The sequence below is a fragment of the Schistocerca nitens genome, chromosome 3 (genome assembly GCF_023898315.1).
Source record: "Schistocerca nitens isolate TAMUIC-IGC-003100 chromosome 3, iqSchNite1.1, whole genome shotgun sequence".
Lineage (NCBI taxonomy): Eukaryota > Metazoa > Arthropoda > Insecta > Orthoptera > Acrididae > Schistocerca > Schistocerca nitens.
Genome location: NC_064616.1, coordinates 675,757,236 through 675,779,414, shown reverse-complemented (window position 1 = coordinate 675,779,414; position 22,179 = coordinate 675,757,236). Strand labels below are relative to the sequence as shown.

The 22,179-nt window shown below is 43.6% G+C and overlaps 2 protein-coding genes across 2 annotated transcripts in view; both read left to right on the top strand.

The window, feature by feature from the left end:
- Positions 1–22,179, top strand: part of LOC126249385 (cadherin-like and PC-esterase domain-containing protein 1) — a 301,898-nt gene that overhangs the window by 245,152 nt on the left and 34,567 nt on the right. Inside the window, exon 5 of the mRNA XM_049951038.1 lies at positions 17,036–17,172. Coding sequence (XP_049806995.1) covers positions 17,036–17,172 — 137 coding nt within the window. The remainder of the gene's footprint in view (positions 1–17,035; positions 17,173–22,179) is intronic.
- LOC126249709 (cadherin-like and PC-esterase domain-containing protein 1) overlaps positions 17,093–22,179 on the top strand; it is a 116,408-nt gene continuing 111,321 nt past the window's right edge. Inside the window, exon 1 of the mRNA XM_049951389.1 lies at positions 17,093–17,172. The gene's annotated coding sequence lies outside the window, so the exon portion shown is untranslated. The remainder of the gene's footprint in view (positions 17,173–22,179) is intronic.

Genomic DNA, 22,179 nt, shown 5'->3' with positions numbered 1-22,179 from the left:
CAGTAAGATAGATGTTTGAATGGCCATACAAACTGCCGCTGGTCCGGGCTAAACCCAAAACTTCTTACGCCATGTCCCTAGCTCAAGTAGGAACAGAGCACGCACCAACATGGCCCTCGACCGCCCCCCCTCCCCCCCCCCCCCCAAACAGCGATTCGGCACGCGCCCTTTTCATACGTATTTGTTACAGAGCCTGCGCGCTGTGAAGATTACTTTTATTTTATTTATTTTTGTATGCAGGGAGGTCAGAGACAGTCTGCAGAGTCTGTTAGGGCGTTGCTCGCTAGGTTGTGCTGAGAAATAATTGTTGCGAAAAAAATTCATTACGTCGGGCCGTTCCCGAGTGCATTAGCATTGAAGTTAAGAGTCAGGCCGTAGCTCGCGAATTCAAGTCGTCCACCAGATACAGTTAGTGACACTTGTTCTCGTACCGTAGATGAAATCATATGGTTCTGGTTCGATCGTTACTACCGCCCCACGTCCAATTTTTGTATCGCTCTCTTGTTCGTTTTTAGGAAAACAAACGAAGAATACTTTTGGCGACACCGGCTATGGCGGGCCACTTGACTTTGCTTATGTAACTGCCTAGTTGGCAAATTTCAATGCTAATTAACTCCTAAGCGGTGCAACGTATCGAATTTCTTTACATAAGAATTATTTCTTATGGCAACCTACTTCGCAAAACCATTACAAGATTTCTAGGCTGTTTCTGATCACCCCTGTATGTGTTTTATGTTAGTTCTGTTGTTGATGACAATGATGATGTTTGGTTTGTGGGATTCTCAACTGCGCCCTCATCAGCGGGCGTACCAAGTCCCAATTTTTACACAGTCCAATCTAGCCACTGTCACCAATGATGATGGTGATGATGATGATGAACTGACGAGGACAACACAAACACCCAGTCCCTGAGCAGAGAAAAATCCCCAACCAGGTCGGGAATCGAACCCGGGTCCCTGTGATCAAGAGGCAGCATTGCTAGCCACTAGACCACGAGCTGTGGACTTGCCCTGTTGACATTTTCAACATCAAAATGTTTATCAAGAATTTGATCTTTTAAATAGGTAACTAACTTAACTAAAACGAAACTAGCAGGAAGGTGTAGTGTACTGGCTTCTGCCCCCCCCCTCCCCCCCCCCCCCTAGCGAGACAGTGGTTCTGATCGGTATGCCTGTACATCGGTTATTCATGTCCGGAAGTTAGTCTGCTATCGGTTTGCTACACTAAGGCATTTATCAACTGTCACAAATCGCAATAGTCGACAAAGACGTTTTCAACATCACATTGGTGTCGAAAGCAATAGACTTTGACCTTGGTGTTTCCCCGAGTTGAAGTACTCCCTTGAATCTGTAGCACGTCAAAATCTTACTGCTAAGACGACCTAGGAGATGCAATGGTCCAATCATCATGTACTTGGTATCTAGCCATTCTTAAATGCGCCGACATCGCGTGTCTTGCCCATGTTGCACTCGGCTATCATTCTGAGTGCCAGTATAAGATCCGACGACATAGCAATCAAGTGGTATGGCGAGACGAGCGCTTTCTCCATGAGCAGCTAAGAAGGAGGACATTACGGTCTCGGAAATTCAGTTCGACGTGAGACTTCGCATGTTAGTGGTATACCTCAAGGGTGTCCACCTACATAAGTTGTAAAGCCCACTAGCCAGAAGATTCCGAGAAAAATAGCTCTAAAGTTTTACGCGCAGCTGTTATACGGGTCACTTTGTACGCTCTGGCAGCACATCGAATTTGCTGCTGCCGTAGTGGATTCGCTTACCGTTTGGGCGATTCACATTCGATGCTTTAATTGTTTTCATAATTATAACAACAAATCTATTTAATGACCTAAAATAATATCAATTAAATGATAAATAACTTTATTTTAGTTATGAAATGACCGTTACAGACAATTAAAATAAAATGCAAATTACTACTATTATTTTCTTTTTAAAAAGTTGAATAATTTCAAATAGATTTTACTGGAGGTATGTGAACGCTTTAATTACTACTGTAACAAAATTCTGGATAGCGTTCATTGATTTAAATTTATTTACAATATCGTCTTTATCGGTCAAGGTCGTATTTCACATACAAACACCAAGACAATTATCATATGAACATTGATAATGAAGAAATATTTTTACGTCTTGCGCACTTTATGAAGGATAATTGTTTACTTAAACATACTTTTCTTTAAAACGGTCTGTTGGGAAACACACGCCGTTAACATTCATGAAAATATCTCTCTTATCGGAAAGCCTGGGAGCGTACCAGGCGTACCGTATCATTTCATTAAAAATTGGCGGTTGATGCACCATTGACGGCATTTTTATACAGTCTTCCCGGGACATTATTTCTCTATTATTTTCAATTAGATAAGCGTAATTTTGTATAAGCTTTATTAGATTTCTTACCTGTCTATAAAATAGACGTCAAAAGGTTGAGCAATTGGAGTACATTTTGGGAAAATCACTTTATTTGTACTGTCGGTGATTTCTTGTCATTCTGAAATATTTCCACATATAGTGTCTAAGTAATATTTCAAGTCATAAACTTTATTTAAAAGTCGATACAATATTGAAAAATGTTTAAAATAAAATAAAATAAAATACACAGTTACTTGACCCTGGGATCAACTGCATGGCAAGCGAGTCTGCTACAGGCGGGGCCTTTCGCTGTGCTGTCAAAAAGTGTAAACAGACCGGTGTGTGAGCCGCACTTGAAACTTTAGAGCGCTCTTGCTTGGAATCTTCTGGCTAGTGCGCTTTACAGCGTTTATGGGTGGACAACCTTGAGGTATACTACTAGCCTGCAAAGTCTCATTCCGAACTGAATGTCCGAGACCTTACGGCCTCCTTGTAAGTCTGATTCAGTTGCTCATGAGTATAAGCAACACACACACAGAATAATTATCCTCGGCAGTGACAGCTGCGTGGAAAATGGTTTGGGAAGTAGCTGAACAACTGTAACAGATATCACTACAGTTATAAATGCTTCATTAAAATTTAATCGTGTAATGGTTTAATCTCGTATAATGTAGAAACTTTGCTTGGTGCTTGAGTTTATCGGCGGCGCACGGGAAACGGAGGGTTTTTCCTCTGCGAAAGGGAATAGTTCTCTGCTTATTTTCGTTGTTCCGGCCAAACATTTTTATTTGATGAAAAGCAGAAGACGTTTACGTCGCGAAGAGCATTATGTGGTTTAAGTTACAACGAAACATTTGAACGAAACGTTCTCCCGGAAGGGTTCTTAAATTAAACTGAAAAATGAATCGCGTGAAATAATTTTGTTTGGCGTGCCGTCTGAGGTAATTGCAAGTGCCGAGGGGAATCCCGTGACGGATGGTGCAATTACAGCCAAACAGACTGCGATTAACAACGCCGAATAATACTGCAGCGCTTGCTGCGGCTGCGCACCGGTGCTTTGTTAGGAACGTCCCGCGCGCCTCGCGTACCAGAAAAGGATCTCTCTCTCTCTCTCTCTCTCTCTCTCTCTCAAATGCAGGTGGGACGCAACCTGGCGAGCTGTTCACCGAAATCACAGCGCTTCCTAAGAGTCATCGTCGATGGCTGCTCGGGCGGAAAAAATTACGTTGCATCCACTTGCGGATGATTCTGCTTTTTGCCATTATATTGCACCACTGCGTTCCATATAACCTACGACGAGAGCTGCATCTTTAGAAGTGACTTATAGACATACTGAAAAACGTCTGTAGCAATGACATAATGGTATGGCGTTTACTAAATACTGATGCGGCACCCTGTCCAAGGGGTGTCTCAAACGAGTAAAGTGCTCATTGCACAAATTCTGAAGACAAGAAAAAATTACATTAGCTAGGAAACTGAAAGGATTTTGGATATTTTATTGTTTTTAACTAAAGGGAACCTACATAAATTACTCTATTTTCGTGGTCATGTTTTTACTTTACGGAAAATAACACCCAGAGAAATTTTGAGCTATGGACACGTGTGGACTGAAATGAGAACTACTTTGAAGCTGATCACCACTAATATAACATATGCGGTTAGCATACAAATTGTGACAGCATCAGTCTCTTTCTGTTTTTTTTCGGATGTCGGATAAGACATTTTCCAGCGGGGAAGAAATTCACATCTCTATTTAAATACTCACCAAATGCTGCCGAGTGAATCTAGTTTCATGGGATTTGTCACAGCGTAAGGACACATTTCACGATCGAAAAGTGGTCACACGATATTACTCCACGATATAGCAGATATAGTTCATTAGCAAAGGCAGAAATAATTTTTTCTTTCGTTTGGTGGTAATGTACAGTGTGTTCGTGGATGAATGGCCGATATTCGGAGATATGACAGGAATGATCATTCGAAGCAAAACAAGTGTACCAAACATGGGATCTAAAATGCATACTTGCAGAGCTATAAGCACTTGTCCGTCTTCTATTAAGCAAGTGCTCATAGCTCTTAAAATATGCATTTTAGAGCCCATATTTAACGGATGTTATAGCTTTTTTTGGTCCATACTACATCCTCCCAAAATATGGAAGGCAAAGAGCTTGCAGTAGAAGAGATTTTTTTCACACCATCGAAGATAAAGAAGTGAGCATAGTTCGTAAGGTATAAATTTTAGATCCAAGGTTTACTAGGCATTTTTCCTCAAATGATTATTCCTATCATATCTCTGAATGTCGATCACTCCTCCTGGGACGCCCTATATACGCTCAATGATGTAAAAAGTCAAGAACATGGAAGACATGACATAATGTCTATGTTATTTGGAAAACATGAAAAAAACTGTCCGGGATGTTAATGATTACTATTGGAAAGATCTGTAACGATTGGAACTTGCACCAGAATACATTCTAGTATCATCTTGTAGACTCAGTATCAGATCTCTAGGTTCCTCTTCATGACATATTAAAGACTTTTTTTGTGAATCATTCATAAGACATCAACTGAATAAATGTCACACTTGTTCAATCAAACTACCACACTACAACGTCCGAATTATATATAGCTACTCCACATAATACCGCAACAAAAACAGTAAGGTTATCTTGCAATACCCCAACCCTTTCGTTCCTTACTTGCCAAATTACTTGCTCCAAACCGTGTGCTCCCAACATTAGCTCGACACCTCTATCCTTCCTTTTCAGATCCCATTGCGACCAAGACTCTACTAGGAGTTGGTTATAAAGTCTTTCTGCTAAGTCACAACAGAATTTAGTGCTGCTTTTGTAGCGATTGTTTGGTTGGTAGTCGAGGTGGCGCGTTTCCCTGATGCAAAAAAGGAGATCACGGTTCTTCGGGGTCGCGCTGTTATGTGTGCAAGGCGTAAAAACACGAGTCAAACACTGTTCCACTTGTCATTCAGAAGTAGCGTATCCAGAGTAACTGTGAACAGATGTGCTGTCTTCGTGAAGTCGTTCGGATTCCATGCGGAAATAAATGTGTCGCCATCACTGGCTGAAATATCTAATTCGTGTGTTAGAGGAACAACATACAGAGTATCTACATAAGGCCAATCACGTGAATTAAAGATGAGATAAAATGACGCATCTAGCTGAAAATTATTGCCTTACATTATTCAACCGCAGACAACAATTGTTCAGAAATCTAAGTTCATTCGTCTGCCACTATTGCTACCGATAATAGTTCTAGCAGATTTAATAGACGCTGTATATTTTTGTTACGGTAGAGTATAACACCGGTCTCCGCCATAATTATCACAGGAGAACAATAGAATTCTTCTTGAAATGTTGAGATCGGTCAGCTATGAAAGCTTCCTGCTGCGGTGGTCCGTCCTCGGACACGGTTCATTAAATCAGGGGGCCCGCTCCCGTCCACAGTAACAGGTTACAGTTGGCCTGCCAGCCAGTAATTTATCGAGCTCCGCCTGGGAAAGTCTCCCAGTGGATGGCGCTGCTACAGAGCCCGCTACTCCAAAAAGCACCGATGATGGTTCCACAGAATGGGACAGAAACATTATAGCTTGCGTATGAGATCGACATACTTCCATAAAGTGATGGTGACTCTTTGGATGCAGCGAACTGAATAAATGAGTCAGTCAAGCTGACTGAAGAACAAATGTAGAAAATCTCAAGAATAGGAAGAACCACTGAACAACGTGACTCCATAAACAGTCTTCAAACATCCATGTGTCCAGTTTTAAACAAATATAGTCTTACAGTCGATAAATGTTGGTATGTGCAGTTCTTCACGAAAGAATTTCAGTTACGAGACACATTGCAAACACAGCGTTTGTATACAGGTTGTTACAAAAAGGTACAGCCAAACTTTCAGGAAAAATTCCTTACATACAAAGAGAGAAAATATGTTATGTGGACATGTGTCCGGAAACGCTTACTTTCCATGTTAGAGCTTATTTTATTACTTCTCTTCAAATCACATTAATCATGGAATGGAAATAAACAGCAACAGAACGTACCAGCGTGACTTCAAACACTTTGTTACAGGAAATGTTCAAAATCTCCTCCATTAGCGAGGACACATGCATCCACCCTCCGTCGCATGGAATCCCTGATGCGCTGATGCAGCCCTGGAGAATGGCGTATTGTATCACAGACGTCCACAATACGAGCACGAAGAGTCTCTACATTTGGTATCGGGGTTGCGTAGACAAGAGCTTTCAAATGCCCCTATAAATGAAAATCAAGACGGTTGAGGTCAGGAGAGCGTGGAGGCCATGGAATTGGTCCGCCTCTACCAATCCATCGGTCACCGAATCTGTTGTTGAGAAGCGTACGAACACTTCGACTGAAATGTGCAGGAGCTCCATCGTGCATGATCCACATGTTGTGTCGTACTTGTAAAGACACATGTTCTAGCAGCACAGGTAGAGTATCCCGTATGAAATCATGGCGGTGAATTGAGGAAGTACAGTACATACTGACGAAACTAAAATGAGCTCTAACATGGAAATGAAGCGTTTCCGGACACATGTCCACATCTTTTCTTTATTTGTATGTGAGGAATGTTTCCTTAAAGTTTCGCCGTACCTTTTTGTAACACCCTGTACATATATGTTACGTGTTATTGAGAGCTTTTATCTGGATTTGTTATTTTATTGAACCGTTTGAAGGGACTATAGACCTGAACTCGGTGTGAAATACTTTTTCATTACTACTCGAGGAGACTCCTGTAGCTACAAAGTGAGGCGTCTTCTTTCAGTGTGTGCTATTCTTGGGGTCTCTTTTCACCTATATCTACGTTAGGTGCAACAAGAGTCAGAAGACCTGTTCATGTCCCTCAAACATGAAGACGTTCCTTTAGCACACAGTTTCACTTTCGTGTGTGAGAATGGATGAAATATGAAGGGTTCACAGTAAAAAATCACAAACAGGACTCGAAGATCCACGGCGAGAAGAATGAAATAGTAGATTCTTCTCAGAGAAAATAATTTTGGAAAAAATAATGTGAAGAGCAGAAGATTTCACAGATGAAATCAGCTATCAGATGCACTCCGGACACACTACGGAAAGTATGCTGAAAAGTTTTATCTTTCATTATAGCTACAGTGAAATAAAAGCAGCCTTTGGCTCTACTAGGTACGTGAACTAAACTGATAATGGAGTATACTTCATGTATTGGAACTACATAGGCTACCATTGTGCGATGGTTGTATTCAGTTTATTCGAGTGAAGGGAGTGGAATTTCCCATCTCTGTGATTAGCTAATTGCGTTTAATGCTAGCCATTTCTTGGATCGAAGCTTAACAGTCGCAGCTTGAGATAAACTATGACACTGATGAGTTAGAAAGTGTAACAAAAGGAATGTGGACTTGTTTTTGAAGAATTTCAAATCATGATCTTCCTGGAGTAAATACAACTCCGTATGAATGTGCGTCAGAAAGTACCTAAACCATAGTGAGCCAAAAACCATCTGCAGAAAGTAGTAGACAGTATAATGTCTACGTACTTGTCTTCAACAAAACTGCCGCAGAGCATGTGGACAGTTATTGAGTTCCCCTCTAACAACAAGATGTGCGATACCATACTTCCATAGGGACTGAGTGAAAGAAAGTCTGAGGTTAGAGCATCCGATAGGAACTTCTGTTCTTTTCTCTCTTATGAGTAGTGAATTAGTATTGAACTCTCCATCCAACCTATGTACATATAGCGAAAGTAAATAACGCAATATATTGCGCAGTCAAACATTGCAGTTACGAAGTGAGCGTCAACTAACACAGTAAAAGTTCGTAAGTAAAAACACAACATCACAGAATCAACGATCTTCTTTCTGGAGTATGCTGCTCCAAAACGGTGGTTCTTTCCATCTTATGGAGAATAATGCTTGTGCTAGCAGCCAAGAAGAAATCAATCAAATATTGTGACCAGCGTGCTGCCTGGATTCTGTCATATTGTTCGTATCTGGAGCTATCTTTTCAGACACAGTGCAGCTAAGAGAGTGTCATCAACGCCTACTTGGTGGCTGTTGGAGGCAGTAGAAACGTTCTGCAGTAAACCACAGATGTACACTACTGACCAATAAAATTGATACACCACGAAGATGACGTGCTACAGCCGCGAAATTTATCCGACAGGAAGATGATGCCGTGATATGCAAATGATTAGCATTCACACAAGGTTGGCGCCGGTGGCGACACCTAAAACGTGCTGACATGAGGAAAGTTTCCAACCTATTTCTCATACACTAACAACAGTTGACCGGCGTTGCCTGGTGAAAAGTTGTTGTGATGCCTCGTGTAAGGAGGAGAAATGCCTACCATCACGTTTCCGACTTTGATAAAGGTCAGATTGTAGCGTATCACGATTGCGGTTTATCGTATCGTGACATTGCTGCTCGCGTTGGTCGAGAACTAATGACTGTTAGCAGAATATGGAATCGGTGAGTTCAGGAGGGTAATACGGAACGCCGTGCTGGATCCCAACGGCCTCGTATCACTAGCAGTCGAGATGACAGGCATCTTATCCGCATGACTGTAACGGATCGTGCAGCCACGTCTCCATCCCTGAGTCAACAGATGGCGACGTTTGCAAGACAACAACCATCTACACGAACAGTTCGACGACGTTTGCAGCACCATGGACTATCAGCTCGGAGACCATGGCTGCGGTTACTCTTGACGCTGTATCACAGACAGGAGCGCCTGCGATAGTGTACTCAACGACGAATCTGGGTGCACGTATTACAAAACGTCATTTATTCGGATGAATCCAGGTTCTGTTTACAGCATCATGATGGTCGTAACCGTGCTTGGCGACATCGCGGTGAACGCACACTGGAAGCGTGTATTCGTCATCGCCATACTGGCGTAGCACCCGGCGTGATGGTATGGGGTGCTATTGGTTACACGTCTCGGTCACCTCTTGTTCGCATTGACGGCACTTTGAACAGTGGACGTTACATTTCAGATGTGTTACGATCCGTGACTCTACCTTCATTCGATCCCTGCGAAACTCTAAATTTCAGCAGGATAATGCACGACCGCATATTGCAGGTCCTGTACGGGCCTTTCTGGATACAGAAAATGTTCGACTGCTGGCATGGCTAGCACATTCTCCAGCTCTCTCACCAATTGAAAACGTCTGGTCAATGGTGGCCGAGCAACTGCCTGGTCACAATACGCCAGTCACTACTCTTGATGAACTGTGGTATCGTGGTGAAGCTACATGGGCAGCTGTGCCTGTACACGCCATCCAAGCTATGTTTGACTCAGTGCCCAGGTGTATCAAGGCCGTTATTACGGCTTGAGGTGGTTGTTCTGGGTACTGATTTCTCAGGATCTATGCACCCAAATTGCGTGAAAATGTAATCAAATGTCAGTTCTTATATAATATATTTGTCCAATGAATACCCGTTTATCATCTGCATTTCTTCTTGGTGTAACAATTTTAATGGCCAATAGTGTAAGTTATCTAAATATTGTGAAGTATTTCGCGAAAATAACGTCGTCTTCCCTCTAGACTTTCCCATGTGAACCCCCGAAACATAACAGTAACATTAGCGAGTTGAATGAACTCATCGAGTCTACTGGTAATAAATCTAGCCGCACATTTCTGAATTGCTTTGGTAACTCCTTAAATCCGACCTGATTGGAATTGTATCGTATGGAATTGGGGACCTAGAAACGACGGAAATGCTTCGTCCCCGCCGCAGTCCTCAGTGGTTCATAAACTGACGACAGGCTACAGCAGTCCACTCATCCCACCGCCACCCCACACCGAACTCAGAGTTATTGTTCGGTTTGGCCTGGCCTGGCCCGGTCCCCAGTGGACCCCCCCCCTTCCCCCCCCCCCCCCGCCGCGCGGGGAACGTCTCAAAAACCAAACGAGATAAACTACAATCTTTGCGTTATAGAGTAATTATGGTGTACGCGTAAGTGGAGAAAGTGCTTGGGCAGCAATCGCCGACGTATTGTAACTGAGGCGGAATAAGGGGAACCAGCCCGCATTCAATTCGCCGAGGTAGAGGGAAAACCGCCTTAAGAACCATCCACAGACTGGCCGGCACATTGGACCTCGACACTAATCCGCCGGGCGGATTCGTGCCGGGGACCGGCATGCCTTCCCTCCCGGAAAGCAGTGCGTTAGACCACACGGCTAACCGGGCGGGCTAAAAAAATTGTCCAAATGTGTGTGAAATCTTATGGGACATAACTGCTAAGGTCATCAGTCCCTAATCTTACACACTACTTAACCTAAATTATCCTAAGGACAAACACACACACCCATGCCCGGGGAAGGACTCTAACCTCCGCCGGGAGCAGCCGCACAGTCCGTGACTGCAGCGCCTGAGACCGCTCGGCTAATCCCGCGCGGCCCGGGCGGGCTGGTAAGGATTACAAACACTCGAGCAGTACACAATAATGGGTCGCACAAGTGCTCTATACGCAGTCTCCTTTGGAGACACGCTACACTTTCCTAAAACTCTCCCAATAAACCGGAGTCTATCTAACAGTGAAAGGCTTATGAATTACGTGTGTACTCTTCGCCAGCCACCATTCTGCGCTAGGAAAACACGTTCTTTCTATAAGTCTGCGCGTTAGTGAGAGATATAACAGGGAAGCTGGCCTTTCTGTAGGTGAGCAACAACCCTGAAGTCACCCGAAGACTCCTCGAAGGGGAAAGCTTATTACTTACACGCCGCAAGCCGTTATCCTGCGGGACAAGATCGTGAGAATGTATAAAGGGCTCGAGTAAGGAAAAGTTGGAATCCTAAGTCGCGGAAACAAGACGAAGAGAACTGCCCAGGCATATGTAATTAAAATATCGATTAGGGATGCATTATCGATGGCGATACCTAGCAACAGACCAAAACTGATACCACGTAACTTCCAGTTTTTTATACATACACTGAGCTGACAAAACTATATGCACTTATACAATGGCGGTAGTATCGCTTACACAAGGTCTAAAATGGCAGTGCACTGGCGGAGCTGTCATTTGTACTCAGTTGATTCATGTGAAAAGATTTCCGACGTCATTACGGCTGCACGACAGGAATTAACAGACTTTGAACACGGAAAAGTAGTTGGAGGTGGACGCATGGGACGTTCCATTTCAGAAATCGTTAGGGAATTCAGTATTTTGAGATTCACAGTGTCACAAATCTATCGAGAATATCAAATTTGAGGCGTTACCTCTCACCACGGGCAACGCAGTGGCTGACGGCCTGCACTTAACGACCGGTAACAGCAGCGTCTGCATAGAATTGTCAGTGCTAACATACAACTAGCACTGCGGGAAATGCCCGCAGAAATTAATGGCGGACGTACGACGAACGCATCCGTTAGGGCACCAGAGTGAAGTCTGGCAGCAGACGATCGACATGAGTGCCTTTGCTAACAACATGACATCGTTAGCAATGTTTCCCCTGTACTAATGAGCATATCGCTTGGAAACTAGACGACAGAAAACCCGTGTCCTGGTCAAGAGAGTCCCGATTTCAGTTAGTAAGTACTGATGATAGGGTTCGAGTGTGACGCAGACCACACAAAAGCATGGACCCAAGTTGTCAACAAGGGACTGTGCAAACTGTTTGTGGCTCCATAATGGTGTGGGCTGTGTTTATGCGGAATGGACTGGGTCCTCTGGTCCAAGTGACGAAATGGTTATGTTCGACCACTTGGAGACCATCTGCAGCCATTCATGGATTTCATGTTCCCAAACATGTCACTGGGAACACGAAATCCATAAAAGGCTGCAATTGTTCCTGACTGGTTTGAAGAACATTCTGAACAATCCGAGCGAATAATTTGGCTATCCAGATAGCTCGACGTCAATCACATCGAACATATATGGGATGTAATCGAGAGGTCAGTTCGTGCACATTATCCTTCACCGGCAACACTATCCCAATTATGGGCGGCTATAGAGGCAGCATGGCTCAGTACTTCGCAGGGGACTTCCAACAAATTGTTCAGTCCATTCCACACCGAGTTGCTGCATTACGCCGGGAAAATTTAGGTCCAACACGATATTAGGAGGTACCCCATGACTTATGCCACCTTACAAGGGAACCTCCCCATCGCACCCCCCTCAGATTTAGTTATAAGTTGGCACAATGGATAGGCCTTGAAAAACTGAACACAGATCAATCGAGAAAACAGGAAGAAGTTGTGTGGAACTATGAAAAAAATAAGCAAAATATACAAACTGAGTAGTCCATGTGGAAGATAGGCAACATAAAGGAGAGGATGAGGTCAGGATTGCCGTGGTCCTGTGGTTAGCGTCAGCAGCTGCGGAACGAGAGGTCCTTGGTTCCAGTCTTCCCTCCAGTGAAAATATTAATTATTATTTTCAAACAATTATTATCTGTCCGTCTTTTGGAAGTGATTATCACATCCACAAGAAAACCTAAATCGGGCAAGGTAGAAGAATCTTTTTACGCATTCGCCAAGTGTACAAGTTAGGTGGGTCGACAACATATTCCTGTCATGTGACGCACATGCCGTCACCAGTGTCGTATAGAATACATCAGATTTGTTTTCCTGTGGAGGAATCGGTTGACCTATGACCTTGGGATCAAATGTTTTCGGTTCCCATTGGAGAGGCACGTCCTTTCGTCTACTAATCGCACGGTTTTGCGGTGCGGTCGCAAAACACAGACACTAAACTTATTACAGTGAACAGAAACGTCAATGAACGAACGGACAGATCATAACTTTGCGAAAAAAAAAGAAGTAATCTTTTCACTCGAGGGAAGACTTGAACCAATCACCTCTCGTTCCGCAACTGCTCACGCTAACCACAGGACCAAGGCGCTCCTGAGCTTACATTGTCCTTGATGTTGCCTATGTTGCGCATGGACTACTCAGTTTGTATATTTTTTTATTTTTTTCATAGTTCCACACAACTTCTTCCTGTTTTCTCGAGCGATCTGTGTTCAGTTTTTCAAGGCCTATCCACTGTGCCAACTTATGACTAAATCTGAGGGGGGTGCGATGGGGAGGTTCCCTCGTTAGTGGAAGTCATGTTTGTAACAGCACAACCTTGCTGACAGCCCGTTGCTTTAGTAGATACTTGTATTTTAGTATTCGTGTAAAAGAGCGACATTTCGATTGTTGAAGTAAGTTAAATTCATCATCCCATATTTTGTTACCATGCCTGAGTAACTGTAAACCTAAAAATTATAAGGGAATATTAGACTTCATGGGGGACCTTCTCAGATGGGTAATTCCAAAACCGTATCAGGTAACGATAATTGAGCTGTGGTGCAACACTGATTTCAATTAATCTACTATTTTAAAATGTAACATCAATTCCACTAATACTGGAGGACAGAACGTCATACTTCATACAGGTATCTATAATCCAAACGCATCAGCTTAATTAATATTACGAAAATAATAACCATCACATTAAAGTCTTTACTAATTAGGAAATATTACAGTCTCGCATAATATGAGACCAGCTTTGGAATCAGCACAAAACTTATTTTGAGAAACTGCATTTTACACATAAATACGCAGTTGTTTCCAATTTGCTAAAAATTACGTTCATTTTATTTTGTTAGTATGGCAGATCCATTTGTGGAAAAAATATCAGAATTAAGTATCGTTACTCCTTCAGTATTACACATTCCGAGTAGTTTAATATACAAAGGAAAACATCTTTTAAGTTAAAACGAATACAAATTAAACTATTAACTGAATATTCCTTCGGTACTTAGCAGAAAATTGTAATAATATTAAAAACGAAAACTATGCAGAATATTAGGAAGTGTTTTACCTTTTAATATTAATAAATTAAAATGGCGCTACCATTCAGGCAGCGTTATTTCTCTACGAAGTATATATTTATACATCGCTTTCGTGACCTCATACTCCTTAAACTCGTGGGGGGAGGCATGTCTATAAATGGATTTTAGAGAGACGCCAAAAGACAAGAAATGAACTGGAGCTGGGCATATCATGTAGACCTACCATACAACTTTTCTTCCCAAAGTAGGTTGGCAGTGTCAGTAAAGCATAGCCAATGCTTGTTGCTACAGTGAAGTTGTATTGCCAAGTCTGTCTACGAAAAACTGTTGCGGTATGAATACATGGTCCTAACTTACTGATGTTTACGTGGAACTTAGCACTAGTCCAAGTGAACCCTTGGACCAAACTCCTGGAATAAACTGCAGTCAATTTAATTCGTCATATGTTACTGATGAAATCCGTAAGTAGGATTTGTGGCATCAGTGAATTAATTTTTTATCGACCCCAAATAAATCAAAGTCACACTCGAGGAATCGTCTATTGGCTGAAACTGATTATCGTCGGGCAGTGGCAAGATGCGACAACAAAATTTCAGCGCGCTGAAAGAGAGAGGAGACCGGCATCAAAATCGGTGAGCGGGGGAGTGGAGAGTAGTGTGATGAGTGCCGGGTGAGCCTTCTTGAAGATTCTTTCAAGAGACTTCATTTTGAGACTTCGTCTCAAGTCTTCATGCTCAAGACATGGTCTGAACTTGCTCATCTGATACTGTGATGACAGCAACCTACTCCCTGTTGTTCTGATTCCCATTCCAGTCGTTGCTGGATTTCATGAAAGTGTTGTCACGACCGTATAACTTTGTTTTTTTATACTGAGACCAATATTCCGTCTCTCCCCTGAACCTGCTTTTGTAATCTGGTTCCGATACTGATCCGAATTTTGATCCTGCGGTCGATGAGTCATCCTTATGACAATAATCCGGCGGCGTACAGAACTCCATCCCTGTCAAAGAACCGACCCCTGGTAACACAACTACCTGAGGCGAACACGCCGGTTGTGTAGCCCTCGCCAGTGGACGGCGGAGTTAATCTTCTCGGCCTGCGCAAAGGGTACAGGCCAAACAATCACCAACAGCTGACAATCATCCACGAGACACTACTCGCTCACAGAAAGGAAGGGCAAAGCAGCAGCATAAGACATTAGCCGTCGAAGCTCTTTGCCCGCCGACACCAACTCTGCACTGCCGACAGCCGGTTCAAGGCTTTGGTGAAAATCAGCTGACAAACAAGTTTTTCAGAGAACTCGTTTGTGCCATCTCTGCCCAGTCTAAGAGCCCTGATGCCCTAAATTTCATTATGTTTCCTTTTTATTTTGTTTTAATAAATAGTTTGGACATTAAAATCTGCGTTCACCTGTCAGTCAATCCGATGTTTTGCACACTTGTATCGAAGACGTGACTTCCGGTTCCATTAATTGTTATCAAGCCTAGCCCCCGAGAAACAAGAAATAAATTTATTTTTCCCTACAGCCCCACTAAAAATTCACACTATCCAAATGTTAGAGTTCAATGCGGGCTCGATGTCAAGCAAGTTACAATACCTTTTGCGGCCAAAGCACGGCTCAATATCACACAAGTTAAACATATTTTCTGCCTAGCGTTGCTATCTTCTTGTAGACAACTGCTTCATCTTTAAAACAGCCTCATGGAGCATCGGGCGATATCCACTAGATACATACTGTAGAAAGTAACGGACCTATCACACTTCCTTAGGCTGCTCCTGAAACGGCCTTTACATCTGTCGATTATGTTGTGTCGAGAAAAAAATCAGATTGAAGCATGGGAAGAGTAGGAAGTTGGCCGCCGTAGTGTTGTGCACCACGGTGACGTACTTGGTATGTTGAATCTCTATCGTGAGAATTTCTACCTCGTATTCATATTCTGCGCCCAACAATACCACCTGATGTCTGCTATTCATGGACTTCATGTTCCCACACATGTCACTGGACGTCAATTGTTCGTAGCTGGCTTGAAGAACATTGTGGACAGTTCGAGCGAATAATTTGGCCACACACATCGCCCGACATGAATCCAGTCGAACATTTATAGGACATGATTGAGAGGTCACTTCGTGCGAAAATCCTGCTTTAGCAACTATGAAAGGCTATAGAGGCAGCATGGTTCAATATTTCCGCAGGGGAGTTCCTAGGAATTGTTGAGTCCATACCACATCGAGTTGCAGCACTACCTGGGCGAAAGGTCGTCGGACACGATATTAAGAGTTATCCCATGACTCTTGTCACCTCAGTGTAAATGTGCCGTAAACTGTCTCGCACCACATCGTTTCGATAAAAGAATGGTTCAAATTATCTGCGGAATATCTAACTAACTAATTAAGCAAATGAAAGAATCATGAACAGGAAGAGAAAAATATTAATTCGAATTTTCTGACACAATGGTTTTACCAAGTCTGATCATTATTGTGCTAGGCAATACAGAGAGATAACAGAAATTCAGAAATACAAAAACAACATTCACAGAACAAGCTCCCCGCTACAAGTTCGATGGCACACGTCGGCGAGATGTCGCGTTCGTATACTCTGCTAACATCACGTCCTGACCGTTGCACGGCTAAGTATAATCAGTTGGTTCGATGATCTTGTTTAAGTTTGAGACTACTATCTGAGTCTTTATAGCTTGTGGTAATGACTTCATCGTTTGTAGACGAAACGTTATGTTCAGAAACACTCCTAGGACTACAAGTCAATGCCCTTAAAACCAAAATCACTTTCGGGATGTTAGTTGCTTAGTAGTAGGATGCACTATCGAATGTTAGTATTTCAAGTGTTGTGTATATAACATCTATGTGTTTGACAGGGCGCTGGGTGGTGCCGTGCGACGCCTGCGAGTCGCGCGCCTCCTGCGTATGGAGCGAGGCGCGCTGGCTGCCCTACGGCTGCGTGCACCGCCGACTCACGCTTCCGCAGCTCCGGCGCTGCCTCCACAACAAGAAGGTGCGCAAACCTCTGTCAAACTGCACTGCTTTTCTCGGCATGATCCAGGGATCGTGTGATTCCGGGTCTTCAGCCTTGTCGATGTTTCCATTTCACGCACAATATTTCTGAGAGCGACCCAGTCGTCTTCTTCAGGTGCTACGAGTTGTGTTGCTGCCGCGCGGGATTAGCCGAGCGGTCTTAGGCGCTGCAGTCATGGACCGTGCGGCTGCTCCCGGCGGAGGATCGAGTCCTTCCTCGGTCATGGGTGTGTGTGTTTGTCCTTAGGATAATTTAAGTAGTGTGTAAGCTTAGGGACTGATGACGCTAGCAGTTAAGTCCCATAAGATTTCAAACACATTTGAACATTTGAGTTGTGTTGTTACGTGTACTCCCTGCCTGGAACCCAGCCAGACTTTGAACTACTGTTGCTCTCGCGCCGCTATTTATTGTTGAGACCTTCTCACGACGCCCACTACGCCCTTTGATGTGAAGATGGTAAGAACAGACACCATCGGTGACCATGCAGCTCTCTTAGAATGAAATAATAATTAAATGAAGACCCTAAGCTGTCGACAGGCGTCGATATACATCAACGGGGACAGTTGAAAATGTGTGCCCCGAGCGGGACTAGAACCCGGGATCTCCTGCTTACATGACAGACACTCGATCCATCTGAGCCACCGAGGACATAGAGGATAGTGCGACTGCAGGGATATATCCTTTGCACGCTCCCCGTGAGACCCACATTCCCAACTTAATGTCCATACCATTCATTCGTAATGCCCCTGCCCATTACACTCATTACTCTCGGCAGACAATCTTACCGAGACGCCGGCCGCTGTGGTCGAGCGGTTCTAGGCGCTTCAGACCGGAACCGCGCTGCTGTTACGGTCGCAGGTTCGAATCATGCCTCAGGCATGGATGTGTGTGATGTCCTTAGGTTAGTTAGGTTTAAGTAGTTCTAAGTATATGGGACTGATGACCTCAGATGTTAAGTCCCATATTGCTTAGAGCCATTTGAACCATTTGAACAATCTTACCGAGTCCCGTAAGAGACGAAAGAATAGATACCATCTTCATATAGTTAAGGCTAACCGGCCATTGATCTTCTTCTTCTGTGCTGGATGCACACGCATTGCCCGAACTCTTACGGGACTCGGTAAGATTGTCTGCAGCGAGTAATGAGTGTAATGGGCAGGGGCACTACGAATGTAGTGTGTGAACATTAAGTTCGGAATGTAGGTCTCACGGGGAGCGTGCAAGGTATAAATCCCTGCAGCCACATTGTCAACTGTGCCCTAGGTGGCTCAGACGGATAAAGCGTCTTTAATGTAAGCAGGAGACCCCGGGTTCGAGTCCTGGTCGGGACACACATTTTCAGCTGTCACCGTTAATGTACATCAACGCCTGTCGACAACTGAAGGTCTTCACTTAATTATCATTTCACGACCTTTGATGTTCTTTTGTTTTACAGTACTGTCGCTGATGTTTATTGAAACACACATGGCCACACGTTTTCCAGCTCTGCTGGATGATGGCCGGCGAGATGTTAATGAACTGGGTGCAGAACTCCAAGTTTCGTTCAGATTGAAACCTCTGTCTTTGTTTATTACCTTTTCCTACATCTTTACTTCGACAGGCCTCTTAAATATGCTTTACCAGTAACTTGGCGCTTGTGCCACAATACTGGTCTCACCGAATTTCATATCGTAATTATATTCGAGACAGTGCTCGACGACAGCTGATTGGCTTTGTCCAGAGGTGGCCAGGATTTCGGCTTTCGGACCATACCCATGCCCGAGTGCCAAAGCGCTCAGCCTTGTTTCACGTTTCTCTCACCGTCATGCCGCGCTGTCTGAGTAAGAGGAGGGGGATGACTGGGAAACAACAAAGTCGCCGCGTTTAAATGTCAGCACAGTCGTACCTCATATGACTTGGTTTTATATTTCACATTTCTCAAACAACATAGATCACAAACAGAACAAGTTTTTGGCGAGCCGAAGAAAAAAAATGGTTCAAATGGCTCTGAGCACTATGGGACTCAACTGCTGTGGTCATAAGTCCCCTAGAACTTAGAACTACTTAAACCTAACTAACCTAAGGACATCACACACATCCATGCCCGAGGCAGGATTCGAACCTGCGACCGTAGCAGTCGCACGGTTCCGGACTGCGCGCCTAGAACCGCGAGACCACCGCGGCCGGCGCGCGCTGAAGACGTAATATAATTGTTATCTGGTACAAACTGTCGGAATACAGACAGATGCAGACAATTCCACAAAGTTTCGCACTCAAGTGGCCACGTAATCGTGACTTATTTAGTTTCACAATCAAAATAGGTCCTTCACACAAATATGTCGATCGAAATATTGTAGCAGTACTGCAACCTCATTATGGAGATTTGGAAAATCTACCTCTGAAAAGCATTGTAGACGTCATGGACAGTTTTAACGAAGAAACATTTTTAATTAAAACTGGAATTACCTATGAGGCTAGTCAGTTATGTCTGCACAAGCACAGGGGCTCTTTCAATTGAAACGGCAAACTGTCTCGAAAACAGCTCAAACACAGGTGTTAGATTGAAAGCGTTCTCAAAACCTTTACAAAGATATCACTGTAATTCTTGGAAGGCCACGATGAATTCTTCAAACCTCACACTTTCTTTAACGCCAGTATGCTTAGGAAACTGTATTGTCTTTGTCAGAATGTGTCACTTCCGCAACGCGATTTTCTTTTTAAATCCATCCCTATCCAATTAGAAAGAAGTTAACTTGCAAAGTCTTACTTAGGGTAGAGTGCAGTCAAGTCTACTGAAACTGCGAAGTCTGCAATCCAATCCGGATGCTCTAATTTTCGTTCCTGCACGCATTTTTCCTTCATAAATTCAACAATAGCGAGATTTAAATCTAAAAATCGTTGCAGGCATGCTCCTTGACTTAACCACCGCACTTTGCAGTAATAAGTGAAGTCTCTATATTATTCGTTCATTTCCGTTGAAAACTGTTGCAACTGGCAGTGGAGTAATGAATGCAACTTCAGGAATTTTACTATTTGTACCATCAATTTTTTCAAATGATACATACCTGCAAATTTCTTGATGTACAGAACAAAGAATCTCGTCTGTCGGTCACTGTAATTTTTTACACTTTCATTGTCATCTAAAGGCTTAAACTCTTTCTGTGTGGTAGTATAATGTTGTTTCCTAGCAGATAAACAGTATCCTTCACTTATGCGGAATGTGATTTCTCATCCCTATCTTCTGCTATTCCCATTCATTTTAAAGGACAGTGACGACAGATCGGTAGACTGCCTCTTTTGATGCAAACAGCCACTGGACATGTGAACATCCTTTACAGCACGAACAAATAGCGCTGACACCACGATTCTGCCGAACTCAGAGAGTTGTGCCGACAGAAAAATGCTGTACCGCAATGCTAAATGAATTGCCTGGTTGTTCCGGGTACTCCCGAGAGAGACCGAGCAAAGCAGAATGACAGACCGGGCTTGGCCCTCCTGCGACCCATACACGGTGCACGCGTGAAGTCTGGCACACCGTGGAGAGCCCTGGCTTAGTTGTTTTAGTCGGGTGCGTCACTGGTGTTCCTTGCATGTCAGTCGAGGAGATATGCAGGGAACAAAGCGACACACCCGACTAAATCAACCAAGTAAATCAGCAATAACAGGACAACTCGCAGCATACGCGAGATAGTCGAAACAGTGCTCATACAATGGGAACAACTCGGCTGAACACCTACAGGCACACCATTAATGCATAGAGAATTTCATTCCTCACATCCTCTCAACAAGAAAGAAGTTACGTAACAGCACTCTAACAACAGAACTTCCTTGCCCGGATATAAGCCAGCCAAGGAGACTGAAAGTGAATCGATGTACCATTGTTCCATTCCCCTGCAGGCTAACCGCTACGGTCGCTGGTTCGAATCCTGCCTCGGGCATAGATGTGCGTGATGTCCTTAGGTTAGTTAGGTTTAATTAGTTCTAAGTTCTAAGCAACAGATGAGCTCAGAAGTTAAGTCGCATATTGCTCACAAGGGAACCTCCCCATCGCACCCCCCTCAGATTTAGTTATAAGTTGGCACAGTGGATAGGCCTTAGAAAACTGAACGCAGATCAATCGAGAAAACAAGAAGAAGTTGTGTGGAACCGTGAAAAAAATTAGTAAAAATACAAACTGAGTAGTCCATGTGCAAGATAAGCAATATCAAGGGGAATATGAGGTCAGGAGTGCCTTGGTCCCGTGGTTAGCGTGATTAGCTGCAGAACGAGAGGTTTTGGGTTGAAGTCTTCCCTCGACCGAAAATTTTACTTCCTTTATTTTCGCAAAGTTATGATCTGTCCGTTCGTTCATTGACGTCTCTGTTCACTGCAATAAGTTTACTGTCTGTGTTTTGCGACCGCACCGCAAAACCGTGCGTTTAGTAGACGAAAGGACGTGCCTCTCCAATGGGAACCGAAAACATTTGATCGCGAGGTCATAGGTCAACCGACTACTCCATGGGAAAACACGTCTGATATATTCTATACGACACTGGTGACGGCATGTGCGTCACATGACAGGAATATGTTGTCGACCCACCTAACTTGTACACTTAGTGAATGGGTAAAAAGATTCTTCTACCTTGCCCGATTTAGGTTTTCTTGTGGATGTGATAATCACTCCCAAAAAAGTGATGAAAACTTAAGAGTTTGTCACATAAACTGAAAATAAAAAATTAAGCTTTTACCCGAGGGAAGACTTGAATCCAGGACCTCTCGTTTCGTAGCTGCTCTCGCTAACCACGGGACCACGGCGCTGCTTGACTCCCAGTGTCCTTGATGTTGCCTATCTTCGCATGGACTACTCAGTTTGTATATTTTACTAATTTCTTTCATAGTTCCACACAACTTCTTCCTGTTTTCTCTATTGATCTGTGTTCAGTTTTTCAAGGCCTATCCACTGTGCCAACGTATAATTAAATCTGACGGGGGTGCGATGGGGATGTTCCCTTGTCAGAGCCATTTGAA